Source organism: Triturus cristatus, chromosome 6, assembly GCF_964204655.1.
Source record: "Triturus cristatus chromosome 6, aTriCri1.1, whole genome shotgun sequence".
Taxonomy (NCBI): Eukaryota; Metazoa; Chordata; class Amphibia; order Caudata; family Salamandridae; genus Triturus; species Triturus cristatus.
This window is the reverse complement of record NC_140589.1, coordinates 1614108905-1614126406: the sequence shown is the minus strand read 5'-3', so window position 1 is coordinate 1614126406 and position 17502 is coordinate 1614108905. Positions and strand designations below refer to the sequence as shown.

The 17502-nt window shown below is 41.0% G+C and overlaps 1 protein-coding gene across 3 annotated transcripts in view; it reads left to right on the top strand.

Moving 5' to 3' along the window:
- TTC7A (tetratricopeptide repeat domain 7A) overlaps positions 1-17502 on the top strand; it is a 1536967-nt gene that overhangs the window by 226070 nt on the left and 1293395 nt on the right. For all 3 annotated transcript variants that reach the window (XM_085612750.1, XM_085612748.1, XM_085612749.1), the window contains exon 3: positions 593-761. In XM_085612750.1, the coding sequence (XP_085468876.1) occupies positions 593-761 (169 nt within the window). The remainder of the gene's footprint in view (positions 1-592; positions 762-17502) is intronic.

The window sequence follows — 17502 nt, the reverse complement described above, 5'->3', positions numbered from 1 at the left end:
TTCCAGCACATAATACATAATGTTTGTTAGGCAGGAGGACACTCACCTTTTGCTTTCTGCTTGTAACAGTCTTGAAGTGGAACATTAGAAAGTTCAGCCAACACCCGTTTCACCTAATATGCCATGTCTGCGTAGGGCTTTCTCAAGGCTTGAGGTTTCAGATGTTGCTAGACCACATCTGAATAGAGACAGAATGCTTTACAGACAGTCCCTGCTTAATGCAGTAAGCATAATAGCACGTTAATAGCAAATGTCTTTTTTGCTTTTAACCATAGAAACTCCAAGCATTGGGGAGACCTGCGCATTTGTGTCGAATGAGCAGTTGTATGAGGGTACCTCAGTCACCTTTAATGTCACAATGTCAATATCCCATCTGTGTCTTACAGTATGAGATATAACATAAGCTTCCCAGTCTATAACGTTCAATAGTTGGTCTGCAGTCCGACTTTGAAATTTGTTTCAGTGTATATATATATATATCCTTGTATTATGGCCATGGATTACCGTAACGTGAAATTTTGCAGGATTGTTTAGCTAGTTGCACAAGAATTAAAAGCAATGTAATTCTGATTTATCTTTGTTATTGTTCCAGCCTAAATATCTTACCGAAGCCATGCTGATATTAGGAAAGTTGCATTACGTTGAGGGAAGCTACAGAGATGCGACCAGCATGTATGCTCGAGCAGGGATTGATGACATTTCTGTTGAAGATGAGCCCCTGTACCGGATGCGCCTCGTAACTGAAGCCTTTGTCATTAAAGGTAAAAACTACTCATTGTTTACAGTGGTCAAAATGATGTGTTTTGCTTGAATGAAATAATCATTTGTTACACATATTGCGTTTCTAGAAGTGCCTAATTCTTTGTAAATATGGTGCATGGTATTGCGATCAAACGGAAGACTTAATATTATTTTTATTGACCTCAATTGTATTCGGATTAATTGACTGTGAAGTTGCCAGTAAATGCAACCTTGCATTGTGAAGGTTATACAAATTTAACGTGTTGAGTTATGGATTGATCACTCCCAGTGATGTCCAATACGGATCCAAGAGGCTTGTGTACATTCTGCATTTTCTGGATAGTTACATAAGGTAAATGCAAATATTATAGTTGCAAAAAGGGGGAACGACATTAACAACGTGTTCAGAACCTCCTGTGTTGTAAGAACGCAAGCATTACCATGCTTGCCTTTGCCACGCATAAGCCTTTAGCACGCATATTTCTTTACCACGCATACCATTACAATGATTTCCATTGTAAAGGCGGTAAAGGAAGTCAACGCTCTAGAGTTAGAGCAACTAGATTGGGAGAGGGGGTTGGGAGGTGTTGGAGACTTCCTGCACATACCTCCTGCTTCCTGCCTGCGACTTGATGAGTATGTGTTTGGACAGAGTTGGGATTGGGGTCGTTTTTAAGGCTGGGAGTCAGCATTTAGGGCTCAGGGCGGAGGACTGGGATGTAACCTTTTTCTCTCATTTACCTTTACTAATCATGCCATTAAAATGCATTTGTGGTAAAGACGAGGTTGTGGTAAAGACTGCGTTGTTAAGGCATGCGAAGTAATCGCATGCGTGGGTCCGTCATACAACCCCAAAAAGCAGGTGATTTACATCGCATGTGGCTATCCCGAGAATCTGCCATGGGCCCATCCCTCATCTACGTTGGACCCCCTGGTTTACATATTGTTACAGTAAACAAAAATTTTAGTTTTTCCGCTAATTATCACAAATACGGTCAACATTACGAGTGGCCTCTTAATTCTGAGGGGGCCGGCAACTGCAGTTACTGTCCCCCAACACCATGGATCTCTTTACTTTCATCTGGAGCTTCCGACTCGGAAATCTTTGTGAAAACCTGTGGGTAAATGAGGAACTACCTGGGGAGTTGGATGCGGATTAACAGAGCCTTCTAGAAATTCCTCATTTCTTGGTGGAGCATCAGGGTCCAAATCATAAAACTAGATTTTCTCACCCCTGGGAGTTACCAGTACTTTCGATAGTGGAAAAACATTATCCAATTTCCTGGGAAATTCATAATGTGAGACTAAACTACAAAACAAATATTGATATCAAACCTGAAGTCGGAGTTTTATTTAAATTAACTCCTCAAAATGTTTCCTTGATAACTTTTAGTGGTGGAAAGCATCTTTACTAAACCACACTGCCAAGTCAATATGAAATTGTTAATGATTTGCTATACGGGAAAATAAACTATCCTAGAGGCCTGCAGTGTACCCAGCGGCAAGTTATATTTCTCTTTTCCCACCACTGTCTGTGTGAAAATATTTCGTTTGTTTTTAAATCACTTACTTAGAATAAAATTCTCATTTGAAGCTATTAGCTGTCATTTTCCGTGTTAGTTAACTTGTTTTATATGTCTTTTACCACATCTTTGCTGCATAGCTACCAATGTTTCAAATTGCTTATGTGACATTTTCATAAATCCAGTGTAATAATGAGTTGCATTCAACGACTATGAGTGACACGTTCTTGAAAGCAAAATCAAGCAATGCATAGCTGCCAGGTTTTCTGATTCCTTAAGTGTGGCATTTCTGGGTTTTCATTGGGTTTATGGGTGTCATTTGATTGCTTTATGTGTGACACTTTGAGTGATATTTGATAGTGAGTGTAATCAAGCAGTTTTGTCCATGTAATGGGTGCATGCCCCTAGCACCGCCCCGTACACGCAAAGAACATAAGTGCAGCTCAGCTGAGTTGTGTTGATCTGCCTATGATGGGCCAAAATGTATTGACTGTAGTGTGGGATATACCAGCTCCTGCACATTAATGCGATTCACAAGGCTGTTTTAAAACATGTTTATCTTCATTAACACCAATAAGGCATGTGATCTCATACAATGACGACGGTCTAAACCCGCATTTAATGTAGCCAACTGACGCAGTTCATAGGTAATGAATCACACGGCAAAGTCAGAACTGGCATAAATTGTAAATCACACAATAGAAGGCCACTTGGTAACCACTGTCTCGTTGTCTCACCTAAAATACACAAACCCAGGAAAAATATAAATGGTGGTTCTCATTCAGTGGCATTTCCCACCTGAAGAAGGAGGAATTTCAGATATGTCCATTTTTTTCATTTACTTAAATTGGACCTGCAAACATCAATGTATTGGATTTATTTTGCCACTCACACACTATAGTTAGCAAGTCCACCTGGAACCAGTACCCTTACCAACAGCTGCAACATAGGTCTGGAACACTCTCAGGCCTGGTTGGGTAAGAGCACTTCTTCGCAGTTGCTTATGCAAGCTTGCCTATGTGTCAGCGGCTGTTTTGACCAACGGAGCTGGCAGCAACTAGGTGTCTGTCTGATAGCCAATTAAAAAGATTAGAGCAACCCACAACAAGTCAGAGAATTAGAGATATGACACTTAGCTGTCTCTCCATCTTGCTTGCATGACAAATTACTGCTCATGCAGTAATACGGGAACTTCTCTTAAATTGCGTTATTCTAACGTCACATGCGTGGCACTTGCAAGAACTGTTGCTGTCAACCTGTCACCTGTTAATATTCCTGGAGCTTCTCTTCAGCAGCCAAAGAAAAGATTTTATGGGAAACATGATGCCCAGACAGCTGAAAAATAATCTGGTACACTGAATGTCAAAAGGAACTTTTCTACACATTCAATTGCAGAATTATACCTTGGTGCCCTGAATTAGTAACGGTGTTCATACATTGCATTGACATTTATTGCAGTTCTTACTACCCATATGTGGTGTTGAAACGTGTTGTGTTTAATTAAGCCTATGTGGCAAGTGTTACCTTAATGTGTGTATGTGTGTGATGATTAGCGAGTTGTGGTTATAATGTTATGGGACATGGTGTTTAGTGGTGTGATGGATGAGGAAGTGTGTGATATAGACAATATTAATCAGTGGCATAATGCAAAATGATGGGCCCCGCTGCAGAATATGAAGAGGGGCCCAAGTCAGCATATGTCACAGATATTCATTAGTCTTGGACTGAATGGGTCCCCCTTGAAGTGATTTTGGGTGCCTGTAGGGTTGCCCCCCCCGTGCTGCAGTGGCCTATGTTAAGTCCTTGCTATTAGTTTTTTCTTGTATATATTCACTCCGGTTTCCCTTGCTGCCATGGCAGGAGGACTCCCACTCCCAGATCTTATGGATCCGGGGGAGGCACCACGTTGTAGAGAAAGAGTGAGGGGAATCAGATTGACTGTGTTAAAGCCCTCTTGTATATGATTGTCATTAGTAGAGTTCAAGATATTTGCTAATATGTACTGCATTAAAATTATACATTATAGGACATTATAGGATGTTGGTTTTCAGAGTATGACACTATTCGGAAACTGCAGGGTGAATTATGTTAGAGTACTCTGGTGACCAGCAATGTTTGGTAGATGTCTCCAGTCTGTGCAGGCCTTTCCGGTTAGTGTTGAGTGGATGGTTAAGCGGCTATACAGACTGTATTTGTGCCTACAAGTTGCCAGCAAGGTTACACAGATCCTTTAATAAAATATATGCCTGTCTGTTGACGTTGAGGGGTCAGATAATGACCTCCTGTACAATATCATATGGTGACACAGATCATATCAGATTAAGACAGGGGTGGCCATCAAAAGTGTTAGAGTTAGTGTCCTCCACCTTGTGGCTAAAGGTAGGAGGCAAGGCAGATATTGTTTGCTGTGTCTGTGATGTGTAGGAGAAGTCAAGAAGGTGCTGAGCAGTCTCAGATACTTCTAATATTGAGTGGAGTGGCAGATCTTATAGCTGTTATGGCACTGTTATTAAACTTCAGACACAAAAACACTCAACATTTTGGGTGGTAGAATTCCACCTGAGGTTATTGCTCCAGATGAAATTTCATCACTTGTAATCACTTCCTATGGTTTTTTTCCCCTGGAATGATAAATAACGTGTAACAATGCTTTACATACATCACTGAAAGCTTCCCCCTTTTACTGTACCGACGGATTCCCATCTTCTCATTTTGCCATTTTAATTTCCCACATGCTCAATGCCTGCAGTTTCTACCTGGGTTCATATCATACAGCATGTGGAAAAATGGGTAGTTACTCACCCGACGGCACATAGGAAACAAGAAATTGAAAAACAAGTCAATAAAAATCCATGTTTTCCAGTTTGCGAAATTGCGAAACAATACAGTGCATGTTTAGACTATACAATAAATACAACAGCCCATGCAGAACACATGTCTGAGAAAACAATATATCCTAAAATAATCAGTTGTATGAATCAGAGTAATAACCACTCCTGGGGTAATACATGCAGTAATTCAAATATTGCAAACAATTGCAGCACAAATCCCAGAACTGCCACGTTTATTCCTCTATGGCCCAAGGCTTAAACATAGGAACAATATTGTATCTACTACATCTGGAAGATTCTTCTATTTCACTCTTGATGCCAAAAATAAAACAAAAAGTGGACAATACTTTGCACTGACTTTATCACAGGGTCAGAAAGTGCATGCCTCCAGGAATATACGGCCTTGGGAACGGTTTCATATGGTTAATGAGACAAAATCTGAATGTAACCCGAGCTTGATGTTTAAAAGGGTTCCTGACCAATGTCCCTTCAATTTGAAGTGATAGTAGTTTCCCAGTATGCAGTTATTCCATTTGTTTTTAGCTTGTCTATGCCTTACAAGAAGGTGATCAACCATATGCAGATTGGTATTGGGTTAGATTTAAAAGAGAGAAAGTGACTTGCTGTTACCTCTGAACATTAAAACATATTGGCTTTGTCGAGCCATATCTTAGTTGCTTTTGTTCCCAGTCATAGTGACGAAAACATGCACTTCTAGCTGGCCTGTCCATATTGAGGGTGAAGTAAGACTGATTTACACGTGGTATATTCCACTTTGCAATGCCATAGACAAGCTACACAGTGGTGAATTGAAGTACTGTTCAAAGGAATTGCCAGTGGTTACTTGTCTTATTTTTAGGTGCATGGTTTATGGCTGGGATCCTATTTAATTGTATACTGCAATCTGGTCAAAATTCAGTCATAGATGAAGATTTGTTTCGGCCAGCCTCTTTCAGCTATTGGCTTGTTGCCCATGGCCTCCGCTGACCTGGTGGGCTGACTGGTCATTGGCCGGGTTCTCTCTGACTCTCTGTTTTTTATAGGCCTACAATAAATACTGAGTTTTACTCGTGGGAACAAGTAGCTCAAATGCTACAGCACACATAGATGTTGCATAAAGAGGTTTGTATTTGTTGGGTGAGTTTCAATTGATTAACTAATGAGATTATACCAAAACTTTAAGTACTTATTAGCCTATTTCGGATTATTTCCATATCTCAAAAAGATTGTTCAATTTTCTTGCCATTTCTGAATGCACAGGGGTTACCACATACTGCTCTTTAGTTTCATAAGTGTACTGCCAACATATGTAAAGTCAATTTACAAAGATATAAGTACACTGCATACAGTGTGTCACAGTTAATTACATTATTAATGTGTTCTTCTCATTTCCATTGACTTTCTGAAATTCTGCACTTTTCCCTAAACTATGAATATAACTATTGCATAGTGCTGCATAGAGACACTTTAAGTTAGCATTTCATTTTTGCATTTTCCAGAAGTATTCCAGATAATGTGTTCATTTCACTGGTAAAATTCCTGTGGCATGTTAGAATTTAAGTAATCGTTTTCTTATCATTTAATATAATAATATAGTAGAGCATATTAGCTGTTAATAAATACCTTCCATTCTTTCGAGATTTAATAATGAAGACCTAGGATTTCTAGAAAGTTTCTCCTGCTTTGTCTCGACTTTAGCAAAGATTTCTGTGTGATATGAAGGAAGTAATTTCATCTCTAGTAATATTGTAAGCAAACCATAGATTCAGAGCATTCCCATTCAGCAATCAGTGTATTCTTTTACCAGTTCCTTACTATCTTCTCATAGTAATGGTAGATTTTTAATGATTTTTATACCAATTATAGGTTATCTTTCGGAAACCATTGTCTTTAGGTTATACCTGAAAGTCGTATTCCTCATTAGACATTAAAAAATTATAAATGTGTTAAAAATGTACCTGTGATTTACCGTCCACCGGAAATTCTTATCACTCCTGTGTGGAAGCAATGCCTTGCTTAACCATGCCCCAAACACTTACATGACTGTGAAAAGCATCCTGAGTCATTAAAGGGCCAGGGCAGCCCTCTGGAAAACAAGGCAGGCTTCAAGCAGCAGGGCAGTACCTTGGGGGTCCAGGCTATCGTTCTAAAGTCTTCCAGGCTCAGCAGTGTACTGAAAAACTGTTCTGAGGGATCAATGTTTATACCTGGTGCCAACCTTCAAAGTGGGGGGGGCATCCTGGCTACCCCAACATTTGGTTCTGACAAGTTCTTTCCTTCCCCTGCCAAGACTCCAAGAAGCCTGGGGTAACAAAAGATTAGTGTCAGGTTCCTTTGTGTGCCATGAAATGTAAGCGTGGAAGGCAACAGCTCTACCCCGATGGTCCATCCCACTAACGCCTAGTCCCCCTTTGTCTCACTTTAAGGAAAGAATATACAAAGCCCAGCAGTTAAGCTATTAACAGTCATGTGAGCAAGGAAACTGGCAACAGGCACCAAATGGTTAGGGCGAGAAAATGCCAACTTTCTAAAAGTGGCAATTTCAAAATTGTAATTTAAATTCCAACTTTACCATCAAACAGGATTTTAAATTGCAATTCATTTGAGTCCAAATATGATGTTTCCCCCTGTTCCCAATCAAATGTTAGCACTTACTAAATGCAATAAGTTAACCCAATATTATCCAATGGGCAAGATATGCCTTGCAGTATTGAAAAACGAATTTAGAAGTTTTTCACTACCACAACATGTAAATCTTACAAACACGTCCTACTTTTTAAATGCAATGCAGCCGGCCCAAAGGAAGTCTTAAGCCTGGCTAGCCATTTATATTGCCAGGTCCAAATGGCAGTTATAAAGTTGCATGACAGGCTACAATGGCATGTGTGAGACATGTTTTAAAGTGCTACATAAGAGGGTGGCACAGTGATGCTGCAGACCCACATCCACATCTACAGATACCAAAGTAGGACCGATCGCATATCTGCACCGGCCCGATACTAGTGCATACCTGACAATGATTGTTGCAATCCGCCCCACTTGACTTTGCGGCTCCCCACCTTTAGCGCAGACAGTCACCCTGATTGCGCCACCTAGATGTCCGCTTCCAGCATTGTCCGGTCGTATGACATGTTGGATAGTTCTCGATGCCGAATTAATTCTTGGCCTGCTGTATTATGTTAGAACAGTTAATACTCTAGATCATTGATTTCCAGTCCATGTTAAGCTATGCCTATCCTGGGCATTTACTTTGTTGGTGCGTAATTCCCCACAGGAATTGCTGACTTCCTTTATCATTGTGTGTGCATCTCGGGCATTCATTGTAATGTCCTGATGATGATCCTGTAATTATGTAAGGATCAAACCGTTGTGACTCCTGCACATACCCTATTAACTCTATATTCTATTGAATATAGGAGCAGAAGTGTTTTTGTGTATATCTGTGACTTATAATATTTCTTTATTTATGTCACATATTAATGCCTGTGTTGTTTTTGCTGTTTGTTGTGTGCCCTCAGTGTGTTTCGTTCTTACCCACCAATTTTGAATGTATTTAAAAAGTAAATATGGTTGTTAAATGTATCTCATCTGGGCATAATCATTCTCCCAGTGCAACGTGTTTTGTTTATTGGCCTTAGTTTTATAAAGCAGGCACACTAGTAGCATTTAATTTAGAGGTACTGAGTACACGTTGTGCCATATACTGGGGACATATAAGTAAATTAAATGTGCCAATCATGTGTAAGCCAATTTTATCTGTTCTAGGGAGAGAGAAACGAGCAAATTAGCACTGGTTAGTAGTGGTAAAGTGCACAGAGTCCTAATACCAACAAAACCTAAATCCAAAAAACAGGAGATGTTAAGGCAAAAAGTTTGGCGCATGACCACACCAAGGGTGACGGGTCTATAAGGAGGTTAGTGTTAGTGTGAAATGTGTCCTCACGTTCAAAATGGATGTGAAGATGCTTAACAATAGTGCTCAATGTCATATTGGCATGTTGCATAATTCTGTTTAATTGTTTGGGAATTTTGTGTAGTTTCTGCTAAGTAAAGTTTGCTATTTCTCCCTGGGCAACTTGTTAAGTGAAAATTTAATGGCATTTGCATGGTCAGACCATTCACCACTTCTTATTCCTTGTTGTTCCTTTGTTCGCAGAGCCTGTCTGAAGTGAACGCTTAATCTTTTCCACCAGAGATTAAACCTAGAGAATGTATCTGCTTGGTGACACATAGGTGTCAGCCACCATAATGCATTCTGGAAGCAGGCTCTGAGGGTAGACTGGTGCCTATACCCTCAGTGTTGAAGATAAATCTGCCTCATACTGACTAAGTGGAGTTTTATAACTGAAGGAATGCAGTGACAAACTACAAACATGGGCACAATTCTGTGAGGTACTGCCAAGGACACAGCATCTAACCTTCAGCACCTTCCAACACAGAGAAACCGTCATTGGATCTGACTTTGGTAGAACATTGTGCAATGCTTTCCAGATATGGAACTGTGTGCTGCATGTTTCCTCAGAGCTAGGCCCAAGAGTGATGCTTTACTGAAGTTCAGCATGAGCACAGGCCTACCATCAACCTGTGTGGGTAGAATCCCAGAAGTGTCCAAAAGGTTATTGGTACCATAGTCATAGAGTCCGTACAACGAATTTTAACTGCAGCTCATAAAATAGCTGCTGTGTTTGTAGGCCCACTCTCCAAATGTTTCAGAAAGTCAGATCACTAACAGTTATCTTTCAATGTCAGAATCTGTTGCTCAAGACATGGGTCAACTGTCCCTTTGCCACTGTCATTCTTGGGTCACTATATATCCAACTTTTAACATAGTGTTCAACTTCAATTCTAAACAGGGAGAAAAAGCAGGTTTCTTGGGTAAATAACAATGTACTGTACACTTTGGAACACTTGATTTTATTATTCTATGCTTATTTTTCCTTACGTGTTGCATCCTTGATAGTGTTTATTTGTTGAAATTTTCTGATGGAACACAATCAATTTCTGATCATGACCAGTTTTTCATGTCAGGTGGCACTATTTTTTGTGCGATTCTCTGCCTTCTCAAATAATTATGAAAAGAATGGCATGCACACTCAATTAGTAATTACAAAGGGAATATATTGAGTGACCTTTGGTACCTTTTCTAACATAGACGAGTACTCCCTTCGACCTCAAACTTGACAATGTGTGTCTGTATGTGCTTATATATGATTTTTAGGTGCCGCCTGTAGACCACGTTAGCTGTCTGTTCTCAAAACAACTATTGTTTACAACACTAATACTTATAGTAGTACATGGGTCAGCTCCTTTCTTATCATTAGTGGCCTTACTTGTCAATCTCATTTGCTTTTCATTTAATGGTTTTTCTTCCTCTTCATGGGTTTGTCCCTCTCCTGTAGCCTATCATCTCTGGCATCCTTTTGATTTGATAACGTGTACCTTCCTATTTCTTACATCACAGGAACTACTTTTTTCTTTTGCTTTTAGCACTCTGTGAGAGTACATGTGTTTTCTCGCTCTCTCCCCAACACTCTGTGCCCTTTTCCTCTTCACATTCCCCCCATGCTCTCTGAGTTGCTTTCCCACCCTTCAGCATGTCTGTTGCTTCACCTGCCAGTCCCTGTCCTGCTGACAGTTATTTTATAACCTCCCCTCTGTTGCTTCCTCTTTTAGCGCCTTTGCTTGATGTGCCATTTACTTACTGCCCCGCTACGCCCCTCCCCATCACATCCCATCCCATTTTATCCACTTTCATTTTTTTTTACTTTTCAGATAGACCTGGCAGTTACAATTAGCTAAAGGGCTGCTCCTTTCTGGAAATGTGCATTTGCCACCATTTATTGTTTTGTTTTAACTTACAAACTCACGATGGGCTGTCTTGGAACAGTATATTTAAATCTACACGTCATGACATATGAGCATGCAGGAAAAGTGGAGTATGCATGCATATATGTCATCATGCTGGGGTGGCTGTAGCAACATGACACGTGTATCGATAGATATATGTGCATGCACACAAACATTATCGCATTCTGACTTTTTATGCTGAATATTATCTGCAAAAAGCATTGGCAAAGTCAAATATATAAACTCATTACACAGATGGTTGCCACTGTGCAGTTATTGTTCGGTTCAGGCGCACTTTGATTAGAAAAGCTATTTTTTGTGTTTGTGTCTACCTTTTAATCCTGTGGATGGATCTGGATAAAACTAGGCAATTTACTAGCTTGTTCAGCTAAGCTTCAGCATGCCAGGTCTTGTAAAGGTGTGTGAGACAAGTCTTTTCTCACTTTATTTTCCATTGGAATTTTTACTCGCATCTAGAACTGAACCACTGAACGGATTATGGCATGAAAGTAGAACTTGACTCAGGACGCATGCATTCAGTGGCTTGGTGTAAATCCGTTCAGTAGTTGTTTGAGAAATCAGCATTTTGAAAAGTTGCTGAGCAGGTTTTAATTGTTAACACTTTTGTCGTTTGGGACTCCCAATTAATCTGCAAGTCTGGAATTTCAAAAAATGAAAAAAATGGATTAGTGAAAGCTGTCCTTGTAGATTGCACACAAGGCTTGATCAGCTGTTTTGCTATTGGACATGAGTTTGGTTCATTTAATTTTGTAATTCAAACTTCATGGTAGTCTACATCACAGTAATTATTGAAGATATATGTATAAAATAAGTGACTTCTATTGAGTACTAGGATGTTTTTGATTTATATAATTGGATTAACTACAGAGACATTCGATATATAATGGTGACTATTTAATGAATTTTGAAATGATCTTATATGATACCATAGTGAGCTATGAAGAAAGACTGTGTATATTTTTTCTTTTATTACTGTTATGTTTGTATAAACATTCTTTGGTTCACTTTCCACTTACTTGAGAAAGGCTAATTGCTGAAACATGTCATTTTTGTACCTGTGTATATTATGTATATTTAAAGGCCGGACCCTGGTGGATGGGGTCCCCCGGGCCAAAATTGGCCCTGGTAGGGAGGTTATGCGGTCCCACTCCCGCCTTTTGTTCATGGCTGGAACCCTCTCTCCCATTTAAAGTATACCTTTTTAAAGGCCAGGCTGCAAGGAATGGGAGTCACTGGGGCCGTATGTAGCCAGATAGGAGGGCCACGTGGCCCCATCCCACTTTAATAAATGTATTTGGTACTGGAGAGGTAGTGGACCTCTGAGCCCTGGGGGTCTGTGTGGCCCCCCGCATTCATAGAAACATAAGCCTCTGGGAGTTGTTGGTTACTGGGGCATAGAAATGCCCATGGAGGGTGCCAATGAGCACCCCCCTTTAATTTTAAAATAAATTGGCATGCCCCCTGAACCTGGCCCACCGGGGGGCTTTTTACTAAAGAAGCATGGGAGCCTGCGCTTGTTTTTTTTCATTTGTGCTGAGACACTCATGCACCCACTCACAGACTCACTAAGAGACTCATACATTCACTAACAGACACACTCATAGTCTCACGCAATCATCACAGACCAACTGAGACACTCACGCACCCACTAACAGAGCCAATGAGACACTCATACACCCACTCTCAAATCAATGCACACACCCATTCACGGACCCACTCTGTTTCAGTGGGTCTGTGAGTGGGTGCATGAGTCTGTCACACACCCACTCACAAACCCAATTAGACACTCGCACATCCACTCACAGACCCACTCAGTTACGCACCCCCTCACACACCCAGTGAGACAGTCATGCACCAACTCACACACCCAGTGAGACAGTCACGCACCCACTTAGACATTCATGCACTCACTCACAGACTGACTCACATGAGGCACTCACAAGCCCACTAGGACACTAATGCACCCACTCATGGACCTACTCAGACACTCATGCACCCTGTGAGATACTTAGACAGCCACTCCGATGCTCACACACCCAGTCACACACATTGGGACACTCATTCTCTAAGTTACACATTCAATCTGAAAGGTTAAATTCAACAGTTGGGAAATAAACTTAAAAAACATTAAAAATTCACTTTAAAAAACCAAAGGTTATAGGGATGTTATAGTTAGGAAATAGAATATTAAAAAACTTAAAAATTCACTGAAAAAAATCAAAGGTTGCTGGGACATTATAGTTAGGTTCAGATTTCACTTGTTCAAAACCATAGAAATTCAGCAGTTTTAGTTACCTGAGCTAACTATGAATTACGCCCCCGCAAATCATTGCTTATGACCTCACATATTACATCACTCATGACAAGGGCATCTCAAATGACATCACTGATGCCCTTTAATTGTGTGTGTGTGTGCGTGTAGATATATATGTATATATATGTGCGTGTGTGTATATATGTGCGTGTGTGTATTACCTACTGGCGGTCGCCAGTAGGTAGTTATAGTTAGGACCTATTTTCCATAAGAAATCTGCAACATTCTATTCCCAATAAGCCTGGTGCCGGTTAACGAATCTTCGCGAAATTTTCCAAACTTTTGACCAGCTCTGGTCCGCTCCTATCCTGAAAGTTTCGGGGTGATTCGTCAAGCGGGGGCCGAGAAAAAAGGGGGGTCCCAAAACGCATTTTCTCCATGCAATTTCCCATAGGACCTTTTGACGCAGCTACAGCCCAAACTGCTGAACGGAATTACACCAAATTTGGCAAAAAGATTGTCCTCAGTTCAGACTCGTGCCTTTTGCTTAAATGGTGTAAATCCGTTTAGTAGTTCCTGAGAAAATTAGAGTTAAAAGTACATATATATCTATGGCCACGGAGGATCCGCGCACCCTATGCGCACCCTGAGCGCACCCTCTGCGAACCATGCACGCACCCTCCCGATCACGTGCTGAATGCTAATTGGCTGTCAAGTGTCTGTCAACATTCGAAACCAGGAACTGTTGGCAGCCATTTTGTGCCTCGGTAGAAGCGAGGCTGAGGAAATAAGTGTGTGAAAGATGTAAAGGGGGCAGGGTAGAAATAGTCTGACCCTCTAGTGATGCTCAGTGGGTCCCAGAAGGACCCCCCAGGGCAACTTTTTTTTTTTTGTTTAAACGACAAAATGCGCGCAGGGTGCGCGGATCCGTCCGTAAAAAAAAAAAACGAAGCGCCGGCTTTCGGGCTTCCTTAATAATTAGCCCCCGGGGTGCCAAATCCTGGGGGCTAAATGCGTAAACAATTAACAGGGGGGCCCAGGGGGCCCCCCAGCCCCGGGGAACGCTACCCCCCGGGGCTAGAAAATTAATAGGCTGGGGGAGCTGAACGGCCTCCCCAAGCCACGGGGACCACCACCCCCCGGGGTTTAATTTATTGAGGGAGGGGCTGCGTGGCCCCCTTCCTAGAGCCTTCGAGGGACCTGGGGACCGCCACCACCTAGGGCCGGCTCCTACAGTGTCCTGGGGTGCCCACCCCCTGGACACTGTTGTTTGCTATGAGAGGGCGGGAGTCTCCCGCCGTCCCATAGCAAACTTCGTTTGATTTTGAAAGAGAGAGCATATTGCTTTTCCACACGGGGAGCTGCATGTCAGCAGCTCCCCATGTGGAAAAGCAATGCCGGCTCCCGAAGGATGCGGGGAGCTGGCTGGGACCGTGGGGGAGTTGGGGCTACCCCCACGGTCCCCAACGTGTTTTTATAAGCCCCGGGGGATGGGGTCCCCGGGGATAATAAAAATTAGTGATAGGGGCTATTTATTTTTTTTACTGTAAAATTAGGAGTCACGCATCCTAACGCGTTGGGTGCACGATTTCTCTCGCGTAGGGTGCACGGTTCCTAGCGCATTGAGTGCGCGACTCCTACACTACAATCGTAAAATGGCGACTATGTTCTGCGCCGGGATAGAGAAAGGTGTGCATAGGGTGCGCGAATCCAAAAAAAATTGTAAGAAAAAAATAAAGTATTAAAAATATAGTTTAAAAAATATTTTAAACAAATATAAAAAATAGTTTTAAAAAATTTACAATTAAAAAAAACATCATTAAAAACAAATATTTTTTAATTTTTAAAAGAATTAATTGAGAAAGAAAACTTAAAAAAATGGTGAAAAACAATATAAAAAAACACAATTAAAGGAATTGACACACTGAAATATAAAGATTTAGAAATCCTATGAAAATCATTAAACATCATAGCTTTAGAGAGAAGTTATAGATAGGAATTACCATTTAAAAAACCTTAGAAATTCACTTAAAAAACCATAGGTTTCAGGGGTGTTATAGTTAGCTGGACATTTCCCTCGTACAAAACCCTAGAAATTCCCCCGTTATAGTTAGTTCAGCTAACTATAACTCGCGCCCCTGCAATGCACTGCTGATGATTTCACATATTACATCACTCATGACATGGTCAGTGACATCACTGATGACATCACTTATGACATCATAAAGTGTCTGTGTGTTTCTATAAACTTTAAACATGTTTGCATGGGTTAATGACTAAACTGTGTGAATGACTGTATGCGTCTGTCTGTTGGTGTGTAAGCGGATGCATGGTTTTGTGAATAGGTACATGAATGTCTATAGATCTAATAATACACGAGTATTGTGCACACCAAAAAATATGCAGTAACCATATATATCACCAACAGCATAAAGTGAATCTATTATGGTTTGTGCTAAACTGCTAATGCAACTACTGATTCTTCCAAAACCTGAAACTGAATATGTTGTTTAACCTATATTTAGCTGTCCTCAGGGTTTCTAATGCTATGACTTGTCAAATGACTTATGTTTAAATTAATTGGCTTTATGGGCTTCCTCCCCCCGTATTTATGTTTTAAGGACTACTTAACTTCATTGATCGAATCTCGATGGTCCCTTTCTTTGGAATTATTTTCAGTGTACTAATACAGGGTTTTCTTGAATTTTTCGCCACTTATGCAAATATATGTCTTAAGTTTTAACATATAATGCGATTAACTGTTTAAACTATAATATTTCTTCTATGTTTACCCTGCCGGTACTTGTAGCCTGCAGTTTTGTCTGATATTATTCCATTGGTTGAGAGAGGAGGTAGCCAACCATACTACACTATATAAAATGTGATAGGTTCACAACGTGTCATGTGATCAAGGCCGTGGTGACGCGGCCGAAACGCGTCATGCCGATTGACCTGGAATAAATTTGCACAAAAATATATTTTTCTGCGTGCTGTGGTCTGTACCCGTCTCCACTTATCTGCTGGATCTCTTGGGAATCTGCTTTCTACATATATAGATATATGACCGTCCCTGTTGTTGTGCACCTGGTGAAGATGAAATAAAACGTTATTGACTGACCTTGCTGTGCTGTTGGACTTCCTTGTTGCCGTGGATATCTTGGTGGGGGATGCTACCGAGTTTCTTTTCTAAATATATATATATATATATATATATATATATATATATATATATATATATATATATATATTTATTATCTACTGGCGGTCGCCAATAGATAGTTATAGTTAGGACCGAGTTTCCATAGGAAATCTCAAAATTCTATTTTGAATAACTTTGGCGCCGGTTGACGAATCCTCGCGAAATTTTCAAAACTAATGGGGCGCTCCGCTCAGCTCTTACCCTGAAAGTCTGGGGGTGATTCGTCAAGCGGGGGCTGAGAAAAAAGGGGGGTCCCTAACACATTTTCCCCATGCATTATCCCATAGGAACTTTAGTCGAAGGTACAGCCCGAACGGCTGAACAGAATTACTTGAAATTTGGCAAAGAGGTAGTTCTCAGGTCAGGCATGTGCCTTTTGCATATATGGTGTCAATCTGTTCAGTAGTTTCTGAGAAAATTACAGTTAAATTAAAAGTACATAAATATCTATATGCGCGCACGGTGCGCGCACGGTGCACGCACCTTAACGTGTGCGAGCGTAATTGTGATTGGTGGTTACATGTCAGTCAACATTCGAATCGGTCGAAATCAGGACGTGTCGGCTGCCATTTTGTGTGTGACAGTAAAAAAGAAAGGTGGAGAACGTGAAAAGGGGGCAGGGTACAGAGTTCCTGACCCCCTAGCTTTTGTCAGGGGGTCCCTGAAGGGTGAAAAAAACATTTTATTTTTTGTTCAAAAATCGCACGGTGTGCGCACGGCGGAAAAAAAATAGAATTAAAAATCAAATTTAAGTTTAGATGTTAGGTGGCTCTAAAAAGAGCCATTGTGTTAATTGAGGAAGAGAGGAACAAAAAAATGAAAAAAATTATAGGGTGCCGCATGTGTGCTGCTGTATCTTGCTCTCTATTAGGGGAATGCTGGTGTCCCCATAAGAGAGAAGAGCATTGCACGCATTGCACCGTATATGCACCCTCTTGAAAAGAGGGTGTATATCCAGAGGAACAGAAGCAGGTGAAGCTGCCGCCGCAGATGAAGTGCTCGGCTGAGCTGCCGATGATGTGCTCGGCTGAGCTGCTGCGGATGTGCTCGGCTGAGCTGCTGGAGGGTTGTCTCTAGCAGCTCGAG